The 26,755-nt window shown below is 48.8% G+C and overlaps 1 protein-coding gene across 3 annotated transcripts; it reads right to left on the bottom strand.

Annotated features, from left to right (window-relative positions):
* Positions 1 to 351: 351 nt before the first annotated feature.
* Positions 352 to 26,755, bottom strand: SLC25A25 (solute carrier family 25 member 25). Of its 3 annotated transcripts, none has more exons than XM_031045899.2 (10): positions 26,483 to 26,755; positions 7,241 to 7,367; positions 7,064 to 7,151; positions 6,186 to 6,297; positions 5,306 to 5,464; positions 4,408 to 4,560; positions 4,208 to 4,315; positions 3,804 to 3,971; positions 3,269 to 3,419; positions 352 to 2,871 (listed from the first exon to the last, which is right to left on the bottom strand). In XM_031045899.2, exons 1-10 carry the CDS (start codon positions 26,753 to 26,755, stop codon positions 2,687 to 2,689), a joined length of 1,524 nt encoding a protein of 507 aa, XP_030901759.1. In that variant the 3' UTR covers positions 352 to 2,686. The 3 variants fall into 3 exon arrangements, with proteins under 3 accessions (XP_030901759.1, XP_012983616.2, XP_005145671.1); XM_013128162.3 differs by lacking the exon at positions 26,483 to 26,755 and adding an exon at positions 15,396 to 15,663; XM_005145614.3 differs by lacking the exon at positions 26,483 to 26,755 and adding an exon at positions 9,747 to 10,008.

Here is a 26,755-nt window from a genome sequence, read left to right as displayed (position 1 = left end):
AGCTCCTGTTTGGGGTTTGATTTAAGGAGTAACTGCACAAAGCCTTTCCTTTGAAAGCCCTATGAGCCAGGTTCCTTTCAGGGCTTTTCTGAACAGTTATGGATGCTGAACAGATGAGCAAAGTCCAGCAACACCCAGAGATGGGTTAACAGCATCTGCACATCTCCAACACATCACTGCCTTGAGCTCAGGTTTGCTGGTTTTGCCTTTGGGAAGAATTCCGTTCTCCCAGGTCCCCATAGGGAGAATCCTTCCCAGTGTCAGCATCCTTGGTGACAATCATCCCAGGAAGAGTCTGGCCACAAACAGCACCAACAAACCACGTTAATGAAGAGATGCAGACACGTGGTATCTCTTTGACAGACCTTTATTAGCAGACTGTTCCCTACATGAAGAATCCAAGTTAGATTTGTATTATAACAATTTGTGATTACAGCTACAAAGATGGTTGTCATTTTGCATTGATTTTTGCATTCTGATATTCAATATTCCCATTAGGCCACACCGGTAGGAAGGAGCCACTGTAGAATTTATGACAGGTCTCAAGAAGGGGGGCGGGGGTGGAAAAAAATCACATCACTAATCCAGATTGACTTAGGTTTCCATGTGGCTAACTGCTGACAGCACTGGAGAGCCAAGGCAGAGCCTTACCTGGGAGACTCTCCATGAACCACCAAAGCTGTCAGCATAAAAGCAGCTGCTAAGTGCGAGTGCATCCTTGTCTGGTTTGGTTTCCACAGTGCCCACTTGCCTATGAAGAGCACTGTCCCAGCAGCAGGCTCTGCTTGATCCAGCCTCAAAGCAGCTTGTGCCCAAGTGCAAGTTTCCTGCCATCTCTCTGGAAATTTGTGGGTTTAGTCCCTGAGATTTCTTCCCTCCCCCCTTTTCCCTAAGATTTTCCCAGGATTGCTCTCAATTATCCATTGTGACATCCAACATACACAGACCTTCTACTTCCCAACTTCAGCCATCCACCCGACAGCCTCTCAGCCATGCACGGAGGCAATTCCAACGTAAGGCAAGCCTCACAGTGCACCCTCTCCCTTCTCCCAAGGTTCTGCTTCCCAACTACTCCCTTCTCTCCTATGGCTTCTTGCTACAGAATTTCTCTGGGCTGAGGTCCTCCAGATGTGGGAAAGGCAGCTCAAGCCCCAAGAGGAAGGTGCTTTAGCATCCCTGCCCACGACTCAGCTGTGTGATGTGAGAGAACAAAGAGAGAACTTCCTAAACCAGAACGAGCACAGTAACAATAGTTAAACAAGTCTATAAAAATAGTCTGACATAACTCTGTTCAAATAAATACAAAATAAATATGCTTTAAGCAGTAAAACAGTGGAATGCAACGCTGGTCCTTTCTGTTTTGCCCAAAGTGAAAAGTTGGATGAGGATCCCAAGGCCTCAGAAGCCGGATCCTATCGATTAAAGTAGCCCATAATGCAGTCAGAGAAATTTTAAAGCCATGTCTTTCCCTTAGCCTTATGAAAAGCACCCTTTGAAAGCAAAGCAAGCATGTCTTCAGGACTGAAAGCTCACCTCTCCCAGTGACAACCAGCCCCTCTTCCCTAACACCCCTTCCCAACAGCACACATATTCCTGGCTTGGGGACTCCATCCTGCTAACGCAAACCTGAACATCAATCTACAAAGAGGTCTAAAGAGATAGATAGCAGCGTAGGCACGGGGGTTGGAAAAGGTCCACCAGCTACCCTTGGCACCAGGCAGAATGGAATTCAAAGGTCCATGCAACACTGCGCAGAAGCTCTCACGTTGTGCTGGGAGCAGGGCTGCACAGGAGCTGTGATATAGTGGGTTTTGTTCACTAAAGCCATGCATCAAGGTGCCAGTCCATCCAGGGCTGTCCCACATCCCCTTTTCCAAGCCCCTGCTGAGTATAAGACAAGCCAATCCCGGCATGCAAAGGATACAGGCATGCAGGCTCTAGTCTGCTGCTTCTGTTAGTAAGTGCATCTTGTTAGTGGATTTATGAGACACACTTAAACCTATCAAAAATAAATAACTCTAATTCTTCATCAGGCTGGTCTAAATAACCTTCAGCCTGACCACATAAACCACTGCCCACCAGCCCTCAAAACCAGTACAGCTCAAAGTTCCATTTCATGTCAAGTCTTGGAAGCAGAACATGAATGTCTCCTACCCAAAGGAATATATGTAAACATAACAACAAGCCTGGTGTGGCAGCAGCTCCTACACAAGGTTTGTACAAATTTGAACACGGGTAGGATGTTGAACAATTGAATGGGAAAAGAAAAAGAAGCTCTCTGAATGGAAAAAGAAGCTCTTTCAGCAAGTCAGAAGGTGCTCATCTGCAGGCAAACAGCTCTGCACACACTATACACTGAAAGCAGACCCTTTACCTAAGCCTTTGCTACTCTGCTGTGCTGCTGAGAACTGACCTCAGCAAATTGTGCCTTAAGATTCGACCAGAAGTTCACTCCCTGGTCTCCCAAAAGGCACAACACAAAGGACCACTTGATGCAGAGCAGAGTAGCAAAATGGCAAAGGCCACCAGATCCTCCCCCTTCCCTTACTGACTTACAAACTATCTGAGATTTCACAGCTTTTCTTAAGTCAGCTTAGTGTCAACACATTCACAGAATGAGAGATGGCTATACGTCTTGAGGCTGCACCCCAAGACTTCAGAGTTCAAAGTCCTCAGCATCTCCTGGTCACCGTGACTGCACGCCCAGGGACATCTTCAAGTTCTCATAAACCACGTAACTGATGCTTACAGCTGGGATCACCTTCATGAAGTTTGGTGCCAGACCCCGGTAAAGACCAAAGGCTCCCTCTGTCTTCAGAATGTGTCTGAACAGTCCCCTCATTGTCACTTCAGGAGCACCCTCCACTGAAGCTGTAACAGAGAAAGGCACAGATCAGTAATGCAGCCCACATGTTTTGATTTATGTGCTTCCTGAGGATGTTCACAGAGCAAAAGCGCTTCATGGGGAACAGCATCTAACTTCTCAACAAGCCACCGCCACGCTGTGCATCACAGGCATCCTCTCAACCCGATCTGCAGATGCCCTTAACCCCAAACTGCTCATCAAAACAAGAGCTCTGTCCTGGAGGTGCTCGGCCCCCGACACTAAGGGCAGCACAAAGTCCACTGTCCTCTTGCAGCATGGCAAACAGCCTTCTGCTCAGCTGCACGGGCCAGGGAAGGCTGTTGTTGCAACGCTTACACTAAAGGACCTTTACCCTGCTCAGGGACCATGGCACGAGCTCCCACAGTTCCCAGAAGTCCTCACCTTGGGCCTGCATGCGTGTCCTCACGAGAGCCAGGGGGTAACTCGCAAGCTGCCCACAGGTACTGGAGATGGTGCCACAGGCTAGCAGAACAAAGACCCCAGGGTCGGCGCTGTTGACAGCATAGCGTTGTAACCAGGCGTTTTTTAGTGTCTGGAAGGCACAAGTCGCATGTTAGCAATGAAGAGGCAACCAAAGGCATATCAATATCACACTGTGTAAAAGATGTGAAGACCCAGAAAGCCAGTGCAAATTCAGACAGAAGCATGAGGCTTCTCAAAGCTTTTTGAGCTACTGCTACTGGGGAAAAATCCCTTCCCATACAGAAAGCAAACAAGGGACCATGCATGATGTTGACGAGGGAAGGAGAATTGTTGTATTGGATTATCTTTTAGGCCATTTTGGGTAAGAATAAATCCAATTGTGCCCTATAAAGCTGATCAGGAAAGCTCTGATAAACTCCTGTATTAACTTGGCGGGTTTGACAATGATACAGCTACACAAGCAGCACAGCCCTGCAAGTTAAAGGCTTTATACCTCATAGACTGCCAGGTCAATGCCAGCATACGGAATGATTCCCAGCATGTTGGGGATGTAGCCTTTGTAGAAGGCAGCCATTCCTTCCTTTTGAAGGATGGTTTTGGCACAATCCAACAGGCCTGAATATTGTCCTGTCTTCCTTAGAGCCATCCTTGTTTTCAGAACCTAGAAAACACACATGAATACCATTAAGGCCTATGGGAGAATCAATAGGGGAAAAAAAACACACAATGCCATACTTAAGAGCATGACTTGGCTACAGCAAGTATCATGCAAGCACTACTGCCTGACTTGACCTCCAAGAATTAAGCTATCACAGTGCTGCTGTTCTACCCACATTCTCTCATCTCAGCACCTTGCTGTGATCCCCCAAGGGCTGGACTGTGAGCCATGGGCCTCACCTCCATGGGGTAAATGCTGCTCTGTGCAATGGCCCCAGCCAGAGAACCAGCTAACAGCCGCTCATGGATCCTCAGCATTTCTTGGTCAGTGCCAATGAACCTCTTGATCTGTAAAAGCCAAAAGAGACATTGAGCCTCACTGACTTACCTCAGGCAGCTTTTGTTTCAGCTTGTCCTTCTGCCTGTGCCCTTTTACTCACCTGCTCATAGGCCATGAACTTAATGGCAGATTCGGGTGCAATCTTCAAGACATTGATGCCATTCCCTCGCCACAGTGACCTTAGTCCACCCTCTCGGATCATTTGAGTAAAGCCACCAATGATGCACATGTTGTTACTGCGGGAGGCATGGACCTGGGAGAGAGCAGGCAAGCTTGGATTAGCTCCAGCCCCGATTACGACAATGCCACATTTTTCTGTAATCCAGGGACAAAAGGGCACTTTTTTCATTTGCCCAGAGATTTGCTAAGGCTTTAATCCCTCCCAGATAACTCCTACAACAGGAAAGCAAGCTTCTTTCCTTTTCTGCAAAGTCTACTGTTAGCTAATGGACCTAATCAGTATCTCCCTCTGGAATGGGAGGAAAGGTTAAATAAAGAACTCCCATACCTACTGTAGGATCAGTTACCTCGGATAAACTTCTCAGCTGGCTCAAGAGCAAGTACAGTGACAAAGCAGGTGAAAAATCAAGGTTTACTAACTCCTTTCTAATGCTGATAATACTTACAGTAAGTTCAAGTGCTGCCCCCTGACCACCACAACCACTTTACCTCTCGTGGCCTCATGAAAACACAAGGCTTAAACCTGTTTCACCAACACCCAATGTTTCCAGTGCTCTAAAGCACAAAGCTCTCCAACTATTGAGAGCTCTCATATGTCTCCTCCCAGAACAGTTTCTATGGGTTTTCCCTAATCCACAAAGACTACTTTAACATTACTTGGATCATTCAAATAATCCAAAAAGCAATACACGAGCAATGACACTAACCCTGGTCAGAGTGCTGTAATGTGTTGATGGATATTACAACCTCTTAGGCACCCAACAATACTAAAGGAATCTGCCTGGGTATCCAAACAAACTGGAGCTGCTCCAGCATACCTGCATGAGCACTTTCAAGCGGTCCAAGGGAGCTGTACAAGTCCTGGACACGGCACCTGCACCTCCACCTGCAACCAGGTGTCTCCACCACATCCCTGTCTGCCTCTCTTCCACTGTGAACTCATCAGGGACAGTCAAATTCTCTCCCACATCAAAGATCTGCAGAAGTAGATGTTGAGAAACATTTCATTAGCCAGTGATCATGTCCAAGTTTTATTGCTCTTAATCAGTGCAAAGTGTTCAGGGACTGGTTATGCTTGTCCTAGCTCAGCAGCTTATCTATAGCCATTAACTGCGTGCTTGGCCTTAGGAAGCACAACTGCTTATAGGCATGGCACCAGTGGAATCTTCAAATCCAGAGATTTCTGCTCATGTATCTGGCAACTGCTCAACATTTGTCTGCATTAAAATGCTCTGGATCATTGTAAGCAACAAAATGATCAACTGCAGGCAGCTGCCTGGCAAAAAGGCTGGACCTGTCTGGAACCTTCCATGCTCACAGCCAGTTTAATCTCATTACATGCTCTTTACACACACTGAAATATCTCCAGGAAGGACGGGTGCTTGTCAAACCCATTTCCAGTTTCAACAGGTCCTGAACCAGCAGGGACTGGCCACAGGTATGAGCTCTGAGAGGCACAACTCAAGTGAACACCCTCATCTTCGTGCAGTTATCACCTGCGCCAAAGGCTTCAGAAGCTGTGCCAGTGATGGGTGGCAAGATAACAGGACAGGAAGCAGTTTGGCTTCTAGGGCTACAAGGCAGCTATTGAACCATAGAGAGAAAGATAGGACTGCTGATAGCAGCTCCTGGGGGTCAGGACTCTGGCTGAGAAGCTGGGTAAAGAGCAAGACCTGTTGCAGAGGAGCCACTTCTTACCGTGGAGTGCTTCCAGTAGAGGATGATTTCAGGAATGTTCTCCACTGGGTGCAGCAGGTGATAGTCTCGCCACTCATTCCAATCAATTGTCATTGTCCCATTTTTATCCATGCTAGAAAGATGCAGCATTAAGTGAGTACAGACTCCCACTGGATGACAAATTCCTCCTCCCCTTCCCTTTGATTATTCAGGCCTACACCAAATGAAGTTTTGCAAAGCAGCTACTAAAAGACTCCTAAAGAGACATAAGACAAAGCTAAAACCTATTCAAACACAGCACAGGTAGAAGTGGGCTCCTTTTTTCCTCCCCTGTCTCTCCCCTTTAACTGACCCACAGGAGTAGTTGCACCCCCTCCTACCAAGATTAGGGACACAACTGACACTGAAGGCAAAATAATACTTACTAGGTGACAGGACCCCAGAAGTGTCCCGTCCTTATTCTGACACACAGGCAAACAGACAGAGGGAAGGTAGCAGAGGAAAGAAAGAGGAAAAAACAGCACAAATAAGTGGTTGTTACCATGTTAGTGCCACATGCACAAAGCACTTAGCATTTCCAAAGAGCAACTGCACAGTCCTTCTCCAAAGCAGCAAGCTCAGGGCAGCAGGACAACGAGACAGGGATGCAAATACCCACAAGAGGTCAAGAAATAAAGAGATTCCAACAGTGACTTTCCATAGTGCATTATGACTTTGTAAGCGTCAAACCATGGAGAGGGTTAGAAAAACAGATCAAAATGAAGAATAACAGGCAAAAAGGGAGGAGCTGATGTCTCTGGAAAGAGCATACAGGGTAGAAAGAAGAGATGGGTTCCTTGTCTCTATGTTTCTTTCTAACCCCCGCAGCAGTAAAGCAGAAGGAGCAGCAGAATCCTCACCTCTTCAGGATCTTCTCAGCCTGCTGTTCAGAGATCTTGACTCCCAGGTCCCGAAGAGACTGTACAATCTCCTGGGCATCAATACGGCCTGCAAAGATAAGCCAGTGAGCTCAGGTATATGTATTACGAGATCACTCATGGAGTAGCCCTACTCATGAGCATGAGAAAGGTGCTTACCATCATTCTTCTTATCCAAGCTCTTGAAGACCAGTCTCAGCTTCTTCTCGTGATCTTGGAGATAGTGAACAAATTCCTCAAAATCCAGTTGTCCATCCAGGTCCTTGTCTCCAGCCTTCACAATTTTCTGTTCAGAACATCAAAACCTGTCAGTTCCTTGGTTCAGGCAGCTTTGCCCCTCATTCTATCCAATAGAAAGATCATTTCCTACCCAACTTTGACTCTGCCTCCAAGAGACAGCTGACAATCATAATTCCTCAAAGAAATGGGAGCAAAGCAGTAATGTGGAAAAGTCACCTGATTCCAGGCAACTGTCTCTCCTAAAGTTAGTTACACAGATAAAATGCCTCATGCTTTGACAGGGATATTGTGCCAGTATCATGTGTCTAATCTTAGTTGTGTATCGTGATTTACCACCTCACAAAGCCCTTGTGGAGGTTCTTAAACTAAGTATGAATAGATTTGCATACAAAGTGAATCCCAAAACTTCAGGTAATAAAAACACCTGAATAGGAGAAGGAATTCCGTGCCTACAACGATCCTTAGAGAAGTTGGGTGCCTCTGGCAGTAACTAACTCCAACCAGAAAAAGCCTGCCCAGCTCTAATGGACACAGCCAAAGATAAAAACCCCTATGAACTGGTTTAGGCACCCTGAAGCTATGTGCTCTAATTATACAAGTTTCCATGAGATGCATACAGAACAAGAAAAGGTTCTTAATAGGACAAAGCTAAAATCAAGATCAGACTCTGTGCCAGACATCCAGGACAAGGTAAATGACTCATTAACCCCCTCCAGCACATGGACTGTCCTCTCTAAGGGCACACTTGTTGACAGGAGAGGTGATCTCCAGGCTGCAGGAATGTGGCTCAGGGAGTTCCTATTCCTCTTCTTGTTCAGTCACTTGCTCTTTGACAGCTTTCAAGCCTTTTCTAACATGAATCAATGAGGGGTGATTCAGCCTACTGCATCACCTACAGTTTTGATTCCTGTAACATGTATGTGAACAGTAGGTGGGAGAAGGAAGCTCTGAGCTGAAATCCAACACTAGGCTAACCCTCTGCCCACCAGTATTTGGTTTGAGCTTCAAAGGTAATAGGCAAAGCTAAGCTTACTGTGATATTTCCCCACCTATGTGCACCAGTCCCTTTCATAAGCCTGAAGTCTGTTTCCATGCCATTTGAAATTACTTAAACACTAAACACTGTTAAAACCCACTCTCACCCCATGTCACTTCAGCCCTAATGCTATGAGGATTATTCCTAATCATTTTAGGAACCTTAAATAAGAAAGCACTGTCCCAGCTGCCCTGACCTTTGAGGTACACCCAGTATTCTTCACCTGCAATTCATCATATGACTGTTGTAAAGTTCAGCTATGACCTTACATTCAACTTGCAGGCTAAAGATAGAGCAACACCGCTCACATGTCAGCAGGCTGGGCTTGAACAGCTGAATCAGGGCTTCCCTCCGGCTGGCAGCTGGCAGGCACTGATGATAGAGAGCACTGTATCAGAGATGTGACTGTACAAGTGCTCCTGTGCTACCAGCCACAGAGGTGCGAGCGATGGTCAGAGACCGCAGGTAATGAAAGCTGCTCTGCTGCCCAGCAGCAACCCACAGCACACATGGGAAGGGTGAGAAAGCAAACAGCATCTTCTCCAGAGAGATGAACAAGTGCCTGCCTGCAGCTCCTTAATAGCAAATACAAACCCTTCATAGACAGAACTGGTCACTAACAGCTATGTGGCTGCTGCTGCTTGTATGGTCACCTGCATCACACACAGATCCCACAGCACATTGTGGGACCCCACATGTCTTAAAGCCTGCTACCATTATGTTTTGCATCTGTACACAGATATAAACAGCCCACCCAGCTTTGCTGTTCGATCATCAGCTGTCTGTGCTCTTCAAGCCTGGTCATAAGAGCCACACTGGTAGGGTAAGCTGAAAGCAAGGGCTGTGATATGGTCAGACAGAGCACTCCATGGATTTAGCACATCCTCATTCCACAGTGAAGGGGAATGCTCTATAACCTCCCACAGCTCAGCCCACTCACCACTGATGAGCCACAAGCACGAAGCTGCTCTTCTGCTTATAGCACAAACCCGCTCACCCTCACTGGGGGCTGACATCAGATGACAAACCTCCTGTCAGAGGGAGGCAGGATGCGAGAAGGAAAAGGAAGAGGATGTGAAACGCTCTATTGGGGCAGACCAGTTAAAGAACAGCTGGGAAAAACCCTTTTTCTATTTACTATGCATCAAATCAACTGGTTTAAAGACAGAGGCACTGAGCTCTCATATGATCCAAACCAAAAGAATCAAACAGGAAAACCTCCATGCTGTTTCAGCAATCCCTACCAAGGGGTCCATGCTATACCCTGCTATGATGCCAGAGCCATCATGAGCTTCTCACCCTCAACCATGCCACTGAGGATGTTAGGGACCACCATCACTCACCCCCATTCCCCCATCATTCACTGCCATTCCTCCCTCAGGGCCATACCTGTTTCCACTGGCGATAAGTGGAGAATTCCTGGGATGGAATGAAGAGGCTGAGTCTGAAGATAGACTTGAGTTCAGCCGGCAGCCCCTTCGACTCAAAGTACTCAAACTCAGCCTGGGACTCCCCGAACGCCGGCACATACAGGCAGAGGCAGAGCATCTTCCCAAGCCGGAGCCTCAGCTGCCCTGCTCGGACCCACCGGGAAGGGAAGGAAAACCGAGCGATTCCCAGGAGCTGCTTTCAGCGCGTGGTGGAAAGGAAATGCCGGCAAGTCTCATGACACATGCCTATGAGCAAAGCTGGCACGGGTGGGATTGGCTGCGCAAGCCCTGCCCTTCTACTTAAAAGGGAAGCCTTGGCTGTTGAGTCCCACCCAGCAGGCAGTGTAGGAGGCCTCCCATTGCTCAACACCAGGCTCCCATGGAGCACAGAGACCTTACATCAGCTCACCACAAGTTAACTCTTAACCAGGCTTCCTTCTCCCAACCCAAGAGGCTTTGGCTGACATCCAGGTAGGATGTTCGCTCGCTGTTCCTTACATCCGATCTGTCCCTTCTGAGCCTGTTTTCACACCTCCAAGAATCTACATACACAGCAAAACAGGGACCAGGCTTGAGCATGACCTCTCCCACCCACACAACATCCCAAAAACTGCCTCCAGAACACACTTAGAGCAGGATGTTGCTCACCTACAGCTTTCATACAGGTTTGGGATATCCAGCTTAAGCAAAAGTTCCACTTTTATAAAGCTATTTTGCTACGCCAGAGTTGATTCGCTTTGATTGCAAGCTCTCCCAAAAGCACCCAATGCCAGCTAGGAGCAGAGATACCTGCATACCAGCATCTCTCTCCTCTGCAGCACTCCGGTTACTAACACTAGTAAAGCCTGTGGAGAAGGTTTGCCATTGTGCTGAACGTTCAAAGAATCACTAAATCAAGGGCAGGCTTCAGAACAGCCCCATCTGCTCCAAAGGCCCTTAGCTAAGCATCCACACAGCAGTTACACCAGCTGAAGAGGTTTTCCTCCTCTTCCAGCCACCATTAAACACTGCAGTCAGATGTGTGCTATAAACTGGCCCAGGTAGAACAACACTTTCCAGTTCCTACCATTTACACCACTTTGTAAGTGACTTCCTGAGCTTTCATCGGGAGTGAGCCAGGGAGTGTAGCACACACATCATTTAATGCAGACCTAATTACAGGCTTTTAAGCATTTAGTGGAGTTTGATGCAGGGATAACAGCCAGCTCTGCAGTGAGAGTACCAATGCAGTGCAGCAGGTAACAAGGCTGCTCAGGTCACAATAACTAACTCACTGCTAACACGAGGTTGTAAATGAAGCCATAGTCTTGATGTTCAAAGATAAGCTGTTACCCAAGGAAGATGCAAAAAGCCATAGGCCATAACCAGACCACCACAGCGCTGTCTTGCACTTGAAGCAGCACAGTGTGTTTGCTTAGCTGGTTTAAGCCAGCCCAGCAACAGCTTTCCCACCACTGCAGACACAGCAATATTTCCTTGTGTTTGCTCTGTCTGTACAGCCTGCCTGGCCAGTGCAAAGTCCAACAAGCACTCCCTTCCTCACATCCTAAAGCACAAGGGGCCTTTACGTCTTTACCGTGGCATTTTGTTCTGTAACGAGAAGCCAAGGTCTGCAGTGAGCTGTTTGTGGAGCTCCGTGTCAATCACATGAATTGGGAGTATTTAACCTGGGCCTTTATTTCAAGGATATTTTAATGGGGGTTTGGTTTTTAAGCTGAACAGATCCTGACTCACAGCAATTGGATACCCTTGAGAATCGTGACCCAAACAGTTCCTACGTCCTCCCCCAGCACCTCATCTACCCCAGCTCTATGCCATGTTACCTAACCAGGCTTAACCTCCACCCTGCTGACGTCCCTCTGCATGGAAACAGGATGTGTTCAGGGACTCCAGATCCTCTTAAAGATCAGCTGCAGCAGCTCACTCCATGCACACCACCAGCCAACAGCATCAAGGCCAGGCTGGATGGGGCTTGGAGCACCCTGCTCCAGTGGAAGGTGTCCCTGCCCATAGCAGGGGTTAGAACTGGGTGAGCTTGAAGGTCCTTTCCAACCCAAACCATTCCATGATGGAGGAGCCTGACCGAGGCAAGCAGCCCACCCCCAGCATCAGGTAGTATGTGCACAAATATAACTCAGATTTGCTCCACCAAGTCTTCAGATCCTCCGTAGTCCTTCCCACAAGTTGCCAAGCATCAGTGGTAGAGCTGCTTGGTTGCTATGCCAACATGATGCAGATTCCCCCAATAAACTCTGTCTGGAGTTGGCAGCCAGGGATAAAAGACAAAATCTGCTCATTTTAGGGAAGAAAAGCCCCATTACTGACGTCAGGGAAAGGAGAAAGGTAATAAAGTGGAGAAAGCTGGTTTTAAACAGGGTATTAATTACAGGGCAGTGAGCTAAGAAGGAGAGAAGGATTAAGGATGAAGTTTATACCAGCAATTCTGGCTATAATGACAAAAGGAACTTGAATATTAACAGGTTTTCAGATTTCACCTAAGAAACCCTGGGTAAATCTGGAAGTACTCAAAGCTGCAGGGTCAGTGCTGCTGGAACACAACAGCCCAAGCTTTGGTCCTGTTCCCCCAGCCCCTGCCAGCACACACGCAGCCAGGGCTTCATACAGGAGCTCTATGGGTTGCACATCCCTCAGCAGCTCTGCCTAATCCTGGTCAAGCCCAGGACAGGGCATGGAGCTCCAAATGAAGTCAGTCCTTTCAAGTCTGACACTTCTTCCAATGAAGCTGGACCTACACGTTTCAGGTCAATGTGAAGGCATCCAGCTGATACCCTCCTCTGCTAAAGGCAGCATGAGATGGGTCCATCTTCCTCCTCCCTTTCCAAAGAAGCTGAAAACTCATTTTCACTTTATTTATAGGATTTGTTTATTATTTAAGCGCTGTCACAAGTTACTCAGCACCCTGCAATCCCAACACTTCACCTTTCCAAGTCATTTCTGCTATTACAGGCATCTACTTCATCACTGGTTTACTACATCAGCTGCAGAAGGTACCTCCCGAAGGATGGGAGGATGCAGCCATACAAGGAGCAGGAAAGCATGCTGTTTAATCTTGAATTTACTTTGCTATAAAAAAGGTCTCTATAAATATCAAGTGCCAGCCAGCGTCACAGCACATAACTAACATCCTCCTTTCACAGGCAAACCAGCTCACTGGGCAAATGCACCATGGGGCAGAGGAAGAACCGCTATGGCTGGAAGCTTTCCCTAGGTTCTGCTGACTTGTGAAGTGTTTAGGTTCTGGAAACTAGCTTATAATTAATTGTACAGTACAGAAAGTCCTCCCATAGCACAAACAAAGAGAGTCGAGTGTGGGAAGGAGGGGAGTTAATCATTGAAGAGACCCCCCAGCAGAGGGGAGAGCTGCAGCCTGCCAAGGCTGTGCAAGGGGAAGGATAGGGACATGGGAGGGAAAACAACACCAGGACATGGTATCTGACATCAAGGTGACCTGTTCCACTGACAACACAGATCCAAAGTTACAAGTCCAGATGGTGACATCAGGGGCAGATGATGCCTCTCTCCTGTGTACACACACTCGGAGGCCAACGCATCACATTTGCAATCAATATTTTCTCCCTCGTCTGCAGAGACAGCCTCCTGGTGAAATCATTTCCTTGGAGCAAGGACCTGAGCACAAACATCCCAATGACAGCAGAGACGGAAGAGCCAGGGCTAGGACGCATCTCTGGTCAAGCTTATTGACAGATGTCAACTCCTTACAGTACCAGACATGGTATTCTGTGGGGGTTTAGCACACAGTTACAGGTGGGTTTACAAACCCAATGCCACACCAGTCAAGAGACTTCTCACAAGGTCACAGGCAACCAGTGGCAGAGAACAAAAGCTCTGTGTGTATGTGGGTGCCCCACTTACACACACTGTTTGCTCACGGTGGTTTAGAATCCATCCCTGAGGCTGCAGGAGACTTTCAGATGGGTCATTAGAACACAGGTATCTGATCTAGCACAAACAAGCCATTGCAGCTTGGCAAGTTACTGTCCGTCAGCTGAGCCACAGCGACGGCTGGATGCGGTATTAGCTGGCCTGAACTGCAAGGTAAAACCTATCTGCATAATCCCCGACACAAGAGCTTTATACACTGTGTTTTACTTTACAATCAGGGCAGGCTAAAATTACACAGTCACAACCTCCCAGCAGATGGGCACTTACTTCTTAAGCTGCAATAACTCCATTTTGCCACATCCTTATCCTCTAGGTATTCTCTGTTAGCCAGTTTTAAGGTTTCTATGCTGCAGAGCTTGCCAGGGTCATGCAGGAAAGAGGAGATTGGGATCAGCTTTCAGAGAAAGCTTCATTTGCAGGTGAGAACAGATGGACTTTCCATGTCTGAGGGACCACTGTTCCCTGTGAGGCACCATGGATCCCCAGCCCTGGCCTTTCAGGGTTTTCATCATAGCCTCCTGCAGTTCCCAGTCTCTGTCCTCCTTCAACCCCTGTGCACAAAAGCCCTCCTCCAAATGCACACACTCTTCATTTTGAAGAGGATGCACAGTGCTAACAGAGATAGGGATGAAGGCAGAAGTCCCTGGAGGTTTTCCATCCTGACTCAAGCAGGGAGTGGCTTCTGCTTCCCAGCATGTAAAAAGCCATCCTGCCTCTTCCCACTCAAACCAGGTATTAATCCTCTCAACAACTTCAACCTGTTTGTCCCCATTTTAGAGAGAAAGCTTACAGCAACAACCATGCCCTGTTGAATACTGGATCCTGCAAGTCATGCTCTCCTATCCCTGCTGCAGCCCATCACCATTATCCCAAAGCTCCCACCACTTGCAGGGGTTATGCCTGCCTCCTTCTCAAGTCACACCCTTGGTTTTAAACCACATGCAGGCAGAGCTGACTGCACCATCTCTGGGAGATACAGACAGCATTCCCTTCCCATCAAAACTCAGCCAGACCTGCATTGTGCTAGCAGCCCAGCACTAAACTGAGCAGCTTTTGTTCAGCTCCCCCCAGACAAAGCCTCATCATTTCTTCTCCACCAATTGGGTGCACCCACCACCTCCCTGGGAAGTTCCCATCCTAACCCAGATTCCAGTGTCTCCCTGATGCTCCCCGCTCCCCAGGGACAGGCTTGACGCTCCTCTGGGCTGTGCCATTCAGATAATACAGCCGGTTACTCATTTGCTCGGAATACGCTGGTTCTTCCCCAGGCTTGCCCAATGACCAGACTTTGGAATATCTTGGGATCTATCTGTTCCTTTGCTGGTCTCCAGTGCAGGGGTGGGACTCACCACTAACCTGCATCATCATTCCCTGCCGTCTCAGTCATGTTCCTTACAAGTTGTCCAGGAACCTTCGAGATTCCCGTATTCCCCTTTGCCCCTAAACAGCATTTCCCCCCCCCCTCCACCACCACCTTTGAACATCAGGTCTGAAAGGTTAAATCCCCCCCCATTTCCTCTCTAGCAAGCACACACATGGCACCCTGCTCCCTTTTCCCCTCCCCAAACACACACACACCCCCTCCTCCCTCCAGCTACTCACACACTCCACCTTGCAACACCCCTACTCCCCGCAGACCACACACTCCTGTATCATGTGCACCAGCCCCTGCGTATCCCATTACCTTTGGAAAATGCTCTGCGGGTCCAACCACCAGTAGGATAGTTGGTCTCTTTTCAGTGGGATTAGTCCCTCTGTCCTGTGGCTTCCCCAACATCTTTGGCCCTTTCTCCCCGGGGCCTGGAAGTGGGGTGGTGTTTCTGGCCTCATCCTCTTTTTCATCTGCAGGACCTTGGCATACGGCCCTGAGAAAGAAGCTAGACAGAAAACGCCACAGGGTCTGCCGCATCGCTGCTCCAAAGAGCATCTTGGGCAGGGAAGCCCTGCGTGCTCAGGAGCTGCCCGCTGCCAAGGATGATGTGACTGCACTACCAAGCACCCCCGAGATGGGAATGAGCCCGGCAGACAGCGGGAGCTTCAACCCAGCGACTCCACGGGCTCGGATTCTTTACAGCCCGCTCCTGTGGACGCTTCCTGCCTTTAGAAATCGCTGCTACTGCAGTCGTGCCTGGCCTGACAAGCAGCTCATTGTACCAGAGCCTCTCAGACTGATGGCAACAGACAAAGCACAAGACCCCTGGCACGGAGCAGCTTTGGCCCAGATGCTTAAGAGCGGAAAGCTCGAGACGAAGCTCTCGGAGAGAAGCTGCTCAGCGCTGCCAATTACCCCGCACGTCCCGGCTCATCCCAACGGCATCGGGCGAGCGGAGAGGCTGAACGAGCCAAGGCTGCGTCCCCACTGCAGCAGTGCCCAGCCAATCCTGGCTCCCAACACTGCGGTGCTCCCGGAGCAGCGCGCGCAGCCGGGCGGGAGCGCGCCCCCGACGCAGGAGCAGCCCGCACAGGAGCGCGCCCCGGCTGCAGGTACCGGCAGCAGGGCAGTATCCAGGAGACGGGATCGTCTGTGCCTTGGTACCGGACTCCGGAACCCGGAGCCTTTGTTACCGCAGCAGATGGCTCTGGGGGAGAAGGCGGCTGCTCCAAGCCGAATTAACCTCTCGCTGCTCCCTCTCTCCCTTGTCTATTCTAGGCTCATCCATCATTACAACAGCTCTTCCGTGCTGCATTGTGTTGCTGCCGTTGGGCTCGCAGTGCGACACAGGGACACGTTTCCACAGCGTGGTTATTCACCTAATACATAGGTTAAAGCTAGTGCTGACGAGTCAAACAGGCTGAGTTCTGCTGAAAGGAGCCTTTATCCATGCAAGGGTAGGGTTAACCGGAGCAGGAATACATGTATGTATCAATATATAAGCACAGAACACACGATATTCCCTGAATTTCTATAGGAAATGCCGTGATTCCCTCTGCTGCCACAGCAGCAATCGCTGGGCTCATTTCCCATTTTAAAGTACCAACAGTTTACTCCATAGTCCCAGATTCCTGCCTGCCTTTGGCATCTGCAGACAGAGGGCACTGCATGCCTCACTTCCCAATGTATTACTTTTCCATAAGAGAATAGTCTGGTTTTTAACAGGGTAAATGAGTACAGGCCACAGCTTCCGTCTCCTGAGGCTCCCAACTCACCATAGCACAGCAAGATCCATGAGAAGCAAGAAACCTGTTACCAGCTTTTAACTTTTGAGAGGGACACTCTGTAGGGAATTTTTGGTTTAACAGTTAATAGATGGGAAAATCCAATCCAAAACCTGGAAGTGCTGCAAGCTCAAAGCAGCCCATTTGCAAAGAAATGTGGGAGGAAGAACACACTGAACATCACACGTGGGAGCTTGGGGATGCTGAATTCCTTCAACCAACCTTAATGGAAAAAGAGACAAGTCCATAGAAGACAGCACGTTATAAAAGAATTCTTCTGCAGATGCACTTCAGAATTCCTTAAGAGGAAAACGTTCTTTTATCACAAGGTCTCTGTACAGAACACACAGTTCTTTACCTTAAAACTGGACACATACTAAAACAGAACAGATAAAAATGCATAGAATTCCAAGGTGGCACCACTGGGGTGAGGGTGTGGGACAGCCCTGGCCCTCTCTGAGGAACAGCACTGTGCAGATCCAGCAGGGATGCAGTCAGCTCAGGCAGAAGAGAGTGAGGCATTCTTGTCATGCCTCCAATACCCTGAGCTGCTGCCAGCCATCACAACTGCAGCACAGGAATGAAGCTCCTTTCTAGTGAATCAGATCCTTTAGGATAACATTTGGAAGTTTCAAAGGCTCTCATTTCACAGGAAGCAGTGAACTGATCTCAAGCTTACACTGCTAAAAGAGGTCATCTCACCCCCCACATGAGCTCTGCACTTACCCTGCTCTCATGCTCCTCCAAAACCTCTTGAACCCAGCCAAAAACTACAGAGCTCTCTGCTGGGGTAACCATGTGAGGCTACTCGTGGATGGGGTCCAGAGCAATGTGACCACACGTGGAGAGGGCTGGCCCCACCACTCAGAGCTATAAGCCACCATATAGAAGGCAAAGCACCCAAAGTGGGACTTTAGATGTGTCCTTAGTGGTTTGGGCTGCCTCTCAAAGACTGATGTGACCTGGAAGTTACAGTTCTTCTGCACAGCATTAGCTTTAGAGGTACATCCATGGCAGGGATTGCTTCTTCCTTTGTTCATGCAGAGATTCCACAGCAAAACAACAATTTGTGCAAGAAATTACATGCCTGGGGTGCAGTTAAAGCTGAAAGTCAGCAATGCTTCCTTGGCCTTTGTCCTCACTAAAGGAAGCCTCAGAGGAATCCTGCCACTACCACAGAGCTCCTGGAGAACAGGCTTTTCTAATCATATTTAGGAAGGAAAAAAAAAGGCCTTTTATCAAGTGGGGAATTTTATTAGGTCAGAATAATAAACCTGGTAACAGCAAGATGATTATAGCTGGAGGCAAGGCAGCTGCTCTCCTACAGGGAATTTATAGGCAAGAATTACCCTACACCACCACCATGAAGCCCAGCATTCACACATAGGAAAAGATGCATTAAACACTGAGAGTGCTCTACCTGAGTGGTGACAGAGAACAGAATTCAGGAACACCTAGGCCCCAGTGAAACAGCTTTCCCAGCCTAGACTTCATTAGGAGACAAACAGCCCTACAATCCCATGAACAGAGCCCAGGATTTAAGGCAGAAAAGCCTCAGGACTGAGCTAAAAGGTACCTCTCTGCCAGCACCCCAGTCTCTGGGGACAAAAGGCAGCTGGTCTCAAGAGTCCTACACCACCAAACTGGGTAGTGATTACACAGCCAGAGGAGAAGCCAACAATAAAGTCATGTAATGTATCCAAAAGGAAACAAAAATCTATGGTTTCTATGGAAGGAGAAAGGAAAGACCAAGACAGTGATATATTTTGCTTCATTAAAACAGTCTTTTTCTCACTGCAACCTGTCAGGGGAGGCTCTGATTTAAGCTGTGTCTTGCATCCTCCACATCATACAGGCTACATCTTAGTGCTTGTTAAGTCTAAAACTCCAGCCTTCAGGCAGACACTTGCCTTTTCCAGCCTGGTAGCACCAGGCACAAGTTCAGATTGAGACCATTTGCTCCTAGAAGACTTGTGAGTAAAAGCACAGCGTTTTCCAGCAGGAATGTGAGGCTCCCAGCAGAGGACTAGCTAACATGTAAAACATGCAAGAGGGAGGGCGGAAAGAAAGGGGGGGAGAGGGAAGGGAGCTGTGCTCAGAGCAATGCAATGACCCTTCTCCTTCGGCACAGGAAAAGCTGCCCCCAGTTCCAGCTCCTCGGGTGACCCCAGAGGAATCAACAGTGACTCGTCTTCCTTTGGGAGATGGCCTAGAAGCACCCTGAGGAGGAGTGCTCCTTACACATGTGTCACCCAGAGATAGCACCCAGCCAGCCAGGACTCTTCCAGGTACCTCTTATCTTTCCAAATGCAGTTTCCAGAAGACTAAAGCATTAAGTACTTCCCACTCTTTACAAAGCTGAAGTTAACACTGAAGTATTTTTTCCACCACACCATTAAGTCTAAACAGCTTGGCCATTGCTGCTTAAATAATTAAGCCATGTGGTGACATCCAACTCCGTTAATGTATTAAGGTGACAGAGCACGGTTCAGTGAACACTGCACAGAAACCCAGGTCACCTCCTCACAGGAACCCTGGCACAAGGGATGAGCTGTTCTGGTTGATCTATTAAGGCAAGTAGGGGCCAGTGCCAAATACAGATACAGGCTCTGGTAGGGAGGGGGGAACACGCAGCCATTGCCCAGAGCAGAGTTCCATTGAGGTCATACTGGATCACATGGAGAACCAGGGAGTGAACAAGAGAAAGCACATCCTTAGAGCTGACAAACTACAGAATAGCTCCTCTGCACTAGAAAGTTAGCCAAGAAAATAGTGAGTAAGAAAATAGGCAGCAGGGCTTGTTCTTGCACAGTCCCTGTCCTCCTTAGGCTGAAGGATGCAGGTTCACATTCCAAACAGCTTTGCCTTTCCAAGAAATTCATGATGCAAAAATGTCAGCAATTTCTCTTAACAGCAGAATTCGGTGTAAGCCACCAAGAGCCAGGAGCTCCCCCACAGCTCACCACATGGGACTTGGAACAGCTCTAACATCTCCACATTGACACCAGTTATCACCGCTACACTCCTCTACCCGAGACAAAGTCTGGGGCATCATTAAAGCATATTCATGTCCCACACTGAGAGGGACAAATACAGCAACAGGACAGGAGCAAGAACAAAGGTTCATTTCCCATTTGATGCTATAAGTAGGTCTGTCTCTCCCCTCTCGTCCCAACACCATATCATGTTAGACTATACGCTAGAAAGCGCAGAACTGCAGCGTCACTGTTTTGTAGGGCTCTCCAATAGGAGACCAAGTCCTTATTATGGCTTTGATGTAATTTTAGTGACACTCAACAGCTATTTAAGGGTTCTGCTTTCTATTCAGGCAGATTCATGTTAAAATATGAAAAGAAGCAGTAATTACGCTGGAAGCCTGGGTTTTTTTACCTGCCTTTACCTCAGCAGTGATCCAATGCAGGTGAGAAGAATGAGACATTTTCCACTACGTCCCAAGGTATCTACTGCTCCTGGTCACTAAATAATGCCCCACAGAACAAAGAATCATAGGATTGTTTGTTTGGAAGGACCTTAAGATCATCCAGTTCCAACCCTCTGCCGTGGGCAGGGACACCTCACACTAGACCACGTCACCCAAGGCTCTGTCCAAACATGTGCTGAAAGATCAAACATATTCCCCAGAGGCACAATCAGTTGCTTTGGGTCAGTTGTATCATTTCATTTCACTCAGGCTCCAGGGATCCTACAGGCATTCTCTTCACTGGAGAGCTGGGAATTCACAGCATCCCGCAGGACACATTACACTGCAAGGCCAGTGCCATACAGGATTCCTTTCTGCACGAGAGGCTCTCGCGCCACGCGACATTTAAAATTGATATGTCAAGCCAAAGCTGTCTCTGACGTCTCACAAAGGTCAGCCAACATCCTCCATTCGTTATCACACTGCAAATAGGATAAAGGTCTCTGCTACATCAACCTGAGAACACAGAATCACAGCATCCCAAGGGTTGGAAGGGACCTTGAGAGATCATCTTGTCCAACCCCTCTGCAAGAGCAGGGTAACCTAGAGGACATCACACAGGAACTTGTCCAGGTGGGCCCTGAATATCTCCAACACAGGGGACTCCACAATCCCCCTGGGCAACCTGTTCCAGTGCTCTGTCACTCTCACAGTAAAGAAGTTCTTCCTGATGTTCACATGGAACCTCCTATGCTCCAGTTTACACAAGGGAGGATGAAAAACCATCCTGGATGGATGTCTAAGATTGCATCTCACAAGAGTTACATACCTGGTCCTGTTTATACATGAACATAAAGCATCACTTGCCTAATGCACTCTTGTTTGTTTATATGCAAGGTAAGCTTATGCAAGAGCGAGTTCCTCTTGTATGTGTCTGCACCTAAAACTTGCTTCCAATCTTCAAACACCAAGTGGATATGCACCATTTTAACTGCCACTTTAACACTTTAATCACACCAAGGCAGGTCTGATGATCAGAGACCAAGATTGAGAGAAGACTTTCACCATTGTGGCATGAGATCCCCTGGTTTCCAGCATCCCTCTCCTCCTGCCCTCCCTGTAAGGGCTCTGAGTGCTGGCAAAGCCACAATAGCAGGCAGAGGGTGCCAGCCAGGCTGCCCTGACTTGCATTGTCCCAGGGCATTCACCAGCACAGCCAGGCTCCCTATTCAGGAGGCTGCTGGCCAAGTCTATTAATAACCAGCTCCATGTCGAGAAGTTTCCCTGTGCCAAAACCAGTCCCAGCTTTGCAGAGGCTGTCAAGAACTCGTCTGATTGATTATGAAGAGTTCATGTGAGTCTTCAGCATGCCTAAAGCAGAGAAAGTATGAGAACCCAGAGCTCACACCAACTCAGGCACTTACCACAGATTGAAAGGTTTTATCTACAACTAAATCACTGACCTCCAGTTCTGCTCTTGCACCAGGTTGCCCAAGTGCATGAGAACAGGGCCCTCATCAAACCACACATTTCATCATAGAATCCCAGACTAGTTTGGGTTGGAAAGGACCTTAAGCTCATCCAGCTCCAACCCCTTCCACTGGAGCAGCTGCTCCAAGCCCCTGTGTCCAACCTGGCCTTGAACACTGCCAGGGATGGGGCAGCCACAGCTTCTCTGGGCACCCTGTGCCAGCGCCTCAGCACCCTCACAGGGAAGAATCCTTTACAAAGAGCAAGAACAAGCCTCCACCCACTACAGAGCCAGCAAATATGAGCCTTTCTGCTTGCTCTTTTAATAAACATTATACATAAATGCATGGAGTTATTTACCAGGTTGCTGAAAGCAGTTTCACCTTGTGTTAAACTGGCTCAGGGAGCTCCACATTTGTCCTTTAGGATTAGTCAGGAAAAGGGTGGTTGAGGAGCTGATGATAAATACCTGGCAGCAGAAAGAAGGGAATCAACTGGAATTTCAAACTCTAACACTGCTTCATTTGTTTGCTACAACCTTGTGTTGCTCAACCCTTTGCGATGAATTACAAAGGCCTGGCTAAAAGCTCCACAACTGCCCCAGCAGGATTCAGGACACAGGAACCATGAAGATATCTCTAGATGGGTATAGGTTTGCAGGGATATTCCAGTCTGGATTACAGAACACTACTGGAATTTTGCTCTTTTTACCATAAATGGGCCTCTGCGACACAACGAAACCTCAGGTCCTCCTTTTCCAGATAACTGTGAATGAAAAGCAAGTGAGAGCATCACACAAAAGATTCTCTGCTTCCCCTGCCCCTTATAACTGCTGATAATTTCAGTACATTGTGCCCAATACAGTACAGAGTATACAAAAGCCTTAGAGAGTAAAATAGTTACAGAAATAAAGAGTTTGAAAGGAAGGATTAAATGATGTCAAACAGGAGATAAAGTATTGATCAGAAATGAGATAAAATATGACTGCAACTGCTATAATAGTTCCATCCATGGAGTCACTTGAGAAAGTGACTGCTCAGATAACTGACCAGCTATCCCAGACCAGAGCAGATACAACATTCCTGACAGCTGGAATCATCCAGAGATGTACTTTAAAAGCAAACATGTTCAGAGAGGCCAGAGCACCCAGAACACTGCAGAGCCCAGCTGCAGCAGCACAGTTCTGCTTCTTCAGTACACTGAGAAGTGAACAACAGACCTTGTATGGGAGTTTGGATAGCCAGAACTTGGAGATCAAAGAGGAGACACCAGGCTAAGAGAGGTGATGAAAGCAGATGTGAACACGTCAGCAGAATGGGAGCTGATGGCAGTTTCACACGGGGAAGTTGATACAGAGGGAGCAATATGAACCTGGGAAAAGAAATGATCACAAGACCAAGGAGGACATTGTGGTCACAGCACTGATAACTGAAGAGACAAGGGTTATGTTTGCTCTGCTCTTCAAGCTGAGTGTGTCAGTCCAGAAGAAGATGCTGAGCACTGCCACAGAGGAGGAAACTGAGGACAAAGTTCAGTCTGTGTCTAGCTGGGATTAATCCCACCAGCTCAAACTGTCTGGAACTTCAGCAGCAGAGATGAGGTTTTCCAATACCACTCCAAGCCCTGTAGTTAATCAGGAAGAGCAGGAAAAGTTGTATTAGCAAGTACACAACTACTGCCATTGCACATCCTTTTAAGAACACAGCATCTCCAGACACAAAGTAGGGAACCTAGTTCCTGTTCAACCACCCCTATTTCAGTTAAGTGCTTATTTCCACTTCCCTAAGTCTACATAAATACCGTCATGAGGGAGGTCAGAAGGTAGCAGTAACAGGAGATGGACTATTGCAGAGGTAGGTGTAATTTAGCAGTAAAGGCCTATCCCTTTACACAGGGGAACAAGAAAGCCTTTAAAAGGATTCTTCACATAGTTCTCACTTTACTGCCCAAGCAGAATGAAGTATGTGGATTGCTTCACACCACCCCCTGCAAACAAGCGCTGCTTGAGCAGGCTCACGCTTTGGCACTCTGGATTTGTCAAATGGTTTAAAGATAACAGCCTGGGTTTACATAAGCAGATTCCACCTCAAAGGCCATCCAAGGCCCCCCCCTTCTCTCCCCCACAACACAAGGCCACTGCTAAAACAGAAAAGCAACAATTTTCCATGCCAAAACAAAGGGGTTTATCTCAATAACAACTCTCAAGCACTGAAGGAGCCAAAACGCTGCTCATTCTCTTTCCAAGTCGGAGCCCAACACTATTATTGTTACCACAAGGCCTTTTAGAGCAGTGACGCAGAGAGATCAGCAGCTTGCAGCTCAGATCAGTGATAACCTCCCGTTTCCAGCCTAATATTTTCTCCATCTGTCTCCAAAACATCAGAAGGCAACTCCCAGCTCCACTGTGCTGCTGCATGAAAGGGAAAATTAAACGCACCACAGGCACCAAGTAATTTGCTAATCGCAAGCAATCTGTGTGATTTATGCTTGAATTGGGCTCCAAACACCGTGTCACATACATCAAAAAAGGTTCTAATCTTGATGCTTAAGCACCTTCCTCAAGTGTAACTTGACATGAGTTACCCCATGCTTCAAGATGCCATTTTTAGCTAAGGATGGGGCAGAAAAAACAGCCAGTTTATTAATAGAACTGCCTGGGAAGCAGGAAGTTTGTTTGGTTTGCCTAAAAACCACACAATGCGGCTGGTTTCTGCACAGGAACGCAAGGACTGCTCCCACACGTTGAACTGCAACTTGAAGAGTCCTGAACTCTGCATCCTCCTCCTTAACAGACACGTTTGACACTGCTGAAGGGGCCCTGTGCCACATTAACAATGCTTTGCAAACCCTATTCATCCAACCAGCCGCTTCCTCCACAGGGACAGCGGAAGCAAGAGGAACAATACTGACAGAGAAGGGCTTCAGCTGAAAGATGGGCTGTTAAGCAGCATCCAGACAGCTCCAGTTCCTGGAGAACGGGTCCTCTCTGCCGGTCCCGCAGGGTGGTAAGGAGAGAAGCTATCTGCTGGGAAGGAAAAATGTGGTTTGGTTTATGGTGCATCCACCTGGAGCATGGGAGGTTGAATAATGTGCTGGGGGAAAAAGGGATGTAAAGCAACACAGGCATGCAGGCAGAACACACTGGTGAGAGGCTTTGCCAGGGGTAAAGGATTCAGCACCCATGGGTGGAAGCAGGTCAGTGGTACACAATGTGCAGGTGATTTATATGGTGTAATCAGGTTCACTGCAGAAAATCACCATGGCACTGAGGTTATATTCAGAAGCAGCACAATTAAACTGCTCTCAAGATGCTCATGCTGCCAAAGTCGTGTACTTTACAGCAGCAAGGAAGCTGCCAAACAAAAAGAAGCGTGAGAAGTGAAGATGTTGCAGAGTAGGAGTTAGAAAGGAACCAGCACCTCTGGGAAGCTTGGATACATGCAATTAAAGCAGTCATATAAATTGGGACACCACTCCCAGAAGAGGGAGAGTAAGGATTGTTGCTTGAGAATGAGGTGGTTTCTCAGCAACTCAGATGTTATCCTTTAACTCTTCTTCCTTCCTGCAGGATTCGGAGATGGCACATCCCTGACTGCACCCGTGTGTGCAGCCACTATCATAGGCTGTAGAGTGGTTTGAGACGGACCTTAAAGCTTCTCCAGCTCCAAGCCCTGCCACAGGCAGGGACCCCTTCCACTGGAGCAGCTGCTCCAAGCCCCTGTGTCCAACCTGGCCTTGAACACTGCCAGGGATGGGGCAGCCACAGCTTCTCTGGGCACCCTGTGCCAGCGCCTCAGCACCCTCCCAGGGAACAGCTTCTGCCTAAGAGCTCAGCTCAGTCTCCCCTCTCTTGGGCAGGTTCAAGCCATTCCCCTTGGCCTGTCCCTACAGGCCCTTGTCCCAAGCCCTTCTCCAGGTTTCCTGCAGCCCCTTTAAGCACTGGAGCTGCTCTCAGGTCTCCCCTTCAGGAGCCTTCTCTTGTCCAGGCTGCCCCAGCCCAGCTCCAGAGCTCCTCTCAATCCATTCTCCCCCCAGCCTGTATTAGTGCTTTACCCTCCCAAGACACTCAGCCTTTTTATGGCCCTGCTTACAAACACCGTGCTCACACAGACGTCAACTGCACCAGTTACAGTTAGAGCAGCATCCCGTTGAACCTTGAAGCCCAGAGCAGCATCACACACAGAGCTGTGTGACTAAAGGGCACGGCTCCCAGCACAGAGGTAGGAAGTCAGCACACGGCATGCTTTATACACCCCATGTGCAAAGGGTCCATATCCCGCACTTCGGCCATTTTAAGGCGCTTCAAACCCCTTTAAACCGTGGATTTGGGCTCGCATAACCCACCCCGGGGAGGAAGCCGGAGCAGCAGCATGGTGCCAGCCAGCCGCATGGGAGGAAATGCAATGACGCAACGCAAACCTCTCCCTTCCAAAACCCCCTCCGCAAACACACGTAACCATAAAGCTCCCTCATCCCCGGGCCCGGAGGAAGAGGAGCTTCCTCCTGCCCGCGCAGGAAGCTTCCCTTCTTAAACGCCTGCATTACCCACCACAGGCAGGTACAAGCCGAGCCCTCCGGGCTCAGCGCCCGCAGCACCAGCGATGCCCTCACGCTCTACCCAGGGCACATCAGCGCCGGCTCCACCGCACCCCCCGCACCCCTGAGGTGCCCGCTCCCCCCCGGACCCTCCTCCGTCCGCCCTCGCCCGCAGGCCCGGCGCTCACCAGCAGGTCCAGCTCGGTGCGGTGCAGCCCGAGGCGGCCCAGCCCCACGGCCAGGTCGTGGATGCAGAGCGCACCGTCGCGGTTCACGTCCAGCTTCTGGAACAGGGCGCGGAGCCGCCGGTCCTGCTCGGAGGCCTCGCACAGGGCCCGGCCGCAGGCTCCGGGTGCGGGGCCGGGTGCGGGGCCGGTGCCGTCGGTGCCCCTCGGGGAGCCGCAGGGGCAGAGCACACCGCTCACCACCGGCGAGGCCAACGAGCGCCTCGGGGCCGGCAT

This window comes from Melopsittacus undulatus, chromosome 11 (assembly GCF_012275295.1).
Source record: "Melopsittacus undulatus isolate bMelUnd1 chromosome 11, bMelUnd1.mat.Z, whole genome shotgun sequence".
Classification (NCBI taxonomy): domain Eukaryota; kingdom Metazoa; phylum Chordata; class Aves; order Psittaciformes; family Psittaculidae; genus Melopsittacus; species Melopsittacus undulatus.
Note: the sequence above shows the minus strand (reverse complement) of the source record. Positions and strands in the feature narration are given on the sequence as shown.

Excerpts from the sequence above, each read along its gene's own strand:
- SLC25A25 (XM_031045899.2), bottom strand. The coding sequence starts at position 26,755 with ATGCCGGCCCCGAGGCGCTCGTTGGCCTCGCCGGTGGTGAGCGGTGTG. Across the intron at positions 7,368-26,482 it reads GCACCGAGCTGGACCTGCTG|AAAATTGTGAAGGCTGGAGA; the intron begins GTGAGCGCCGGG and ends TGTTCTGAACAG. Across the intron at positions 5,465-6,185 it reads TCTACTGGAAGCACTCCACG|ATCTTTGATGTGGGAGAGAA; the intron begins GTAAGAAGTGGC and ends CTACTTCTGCAG.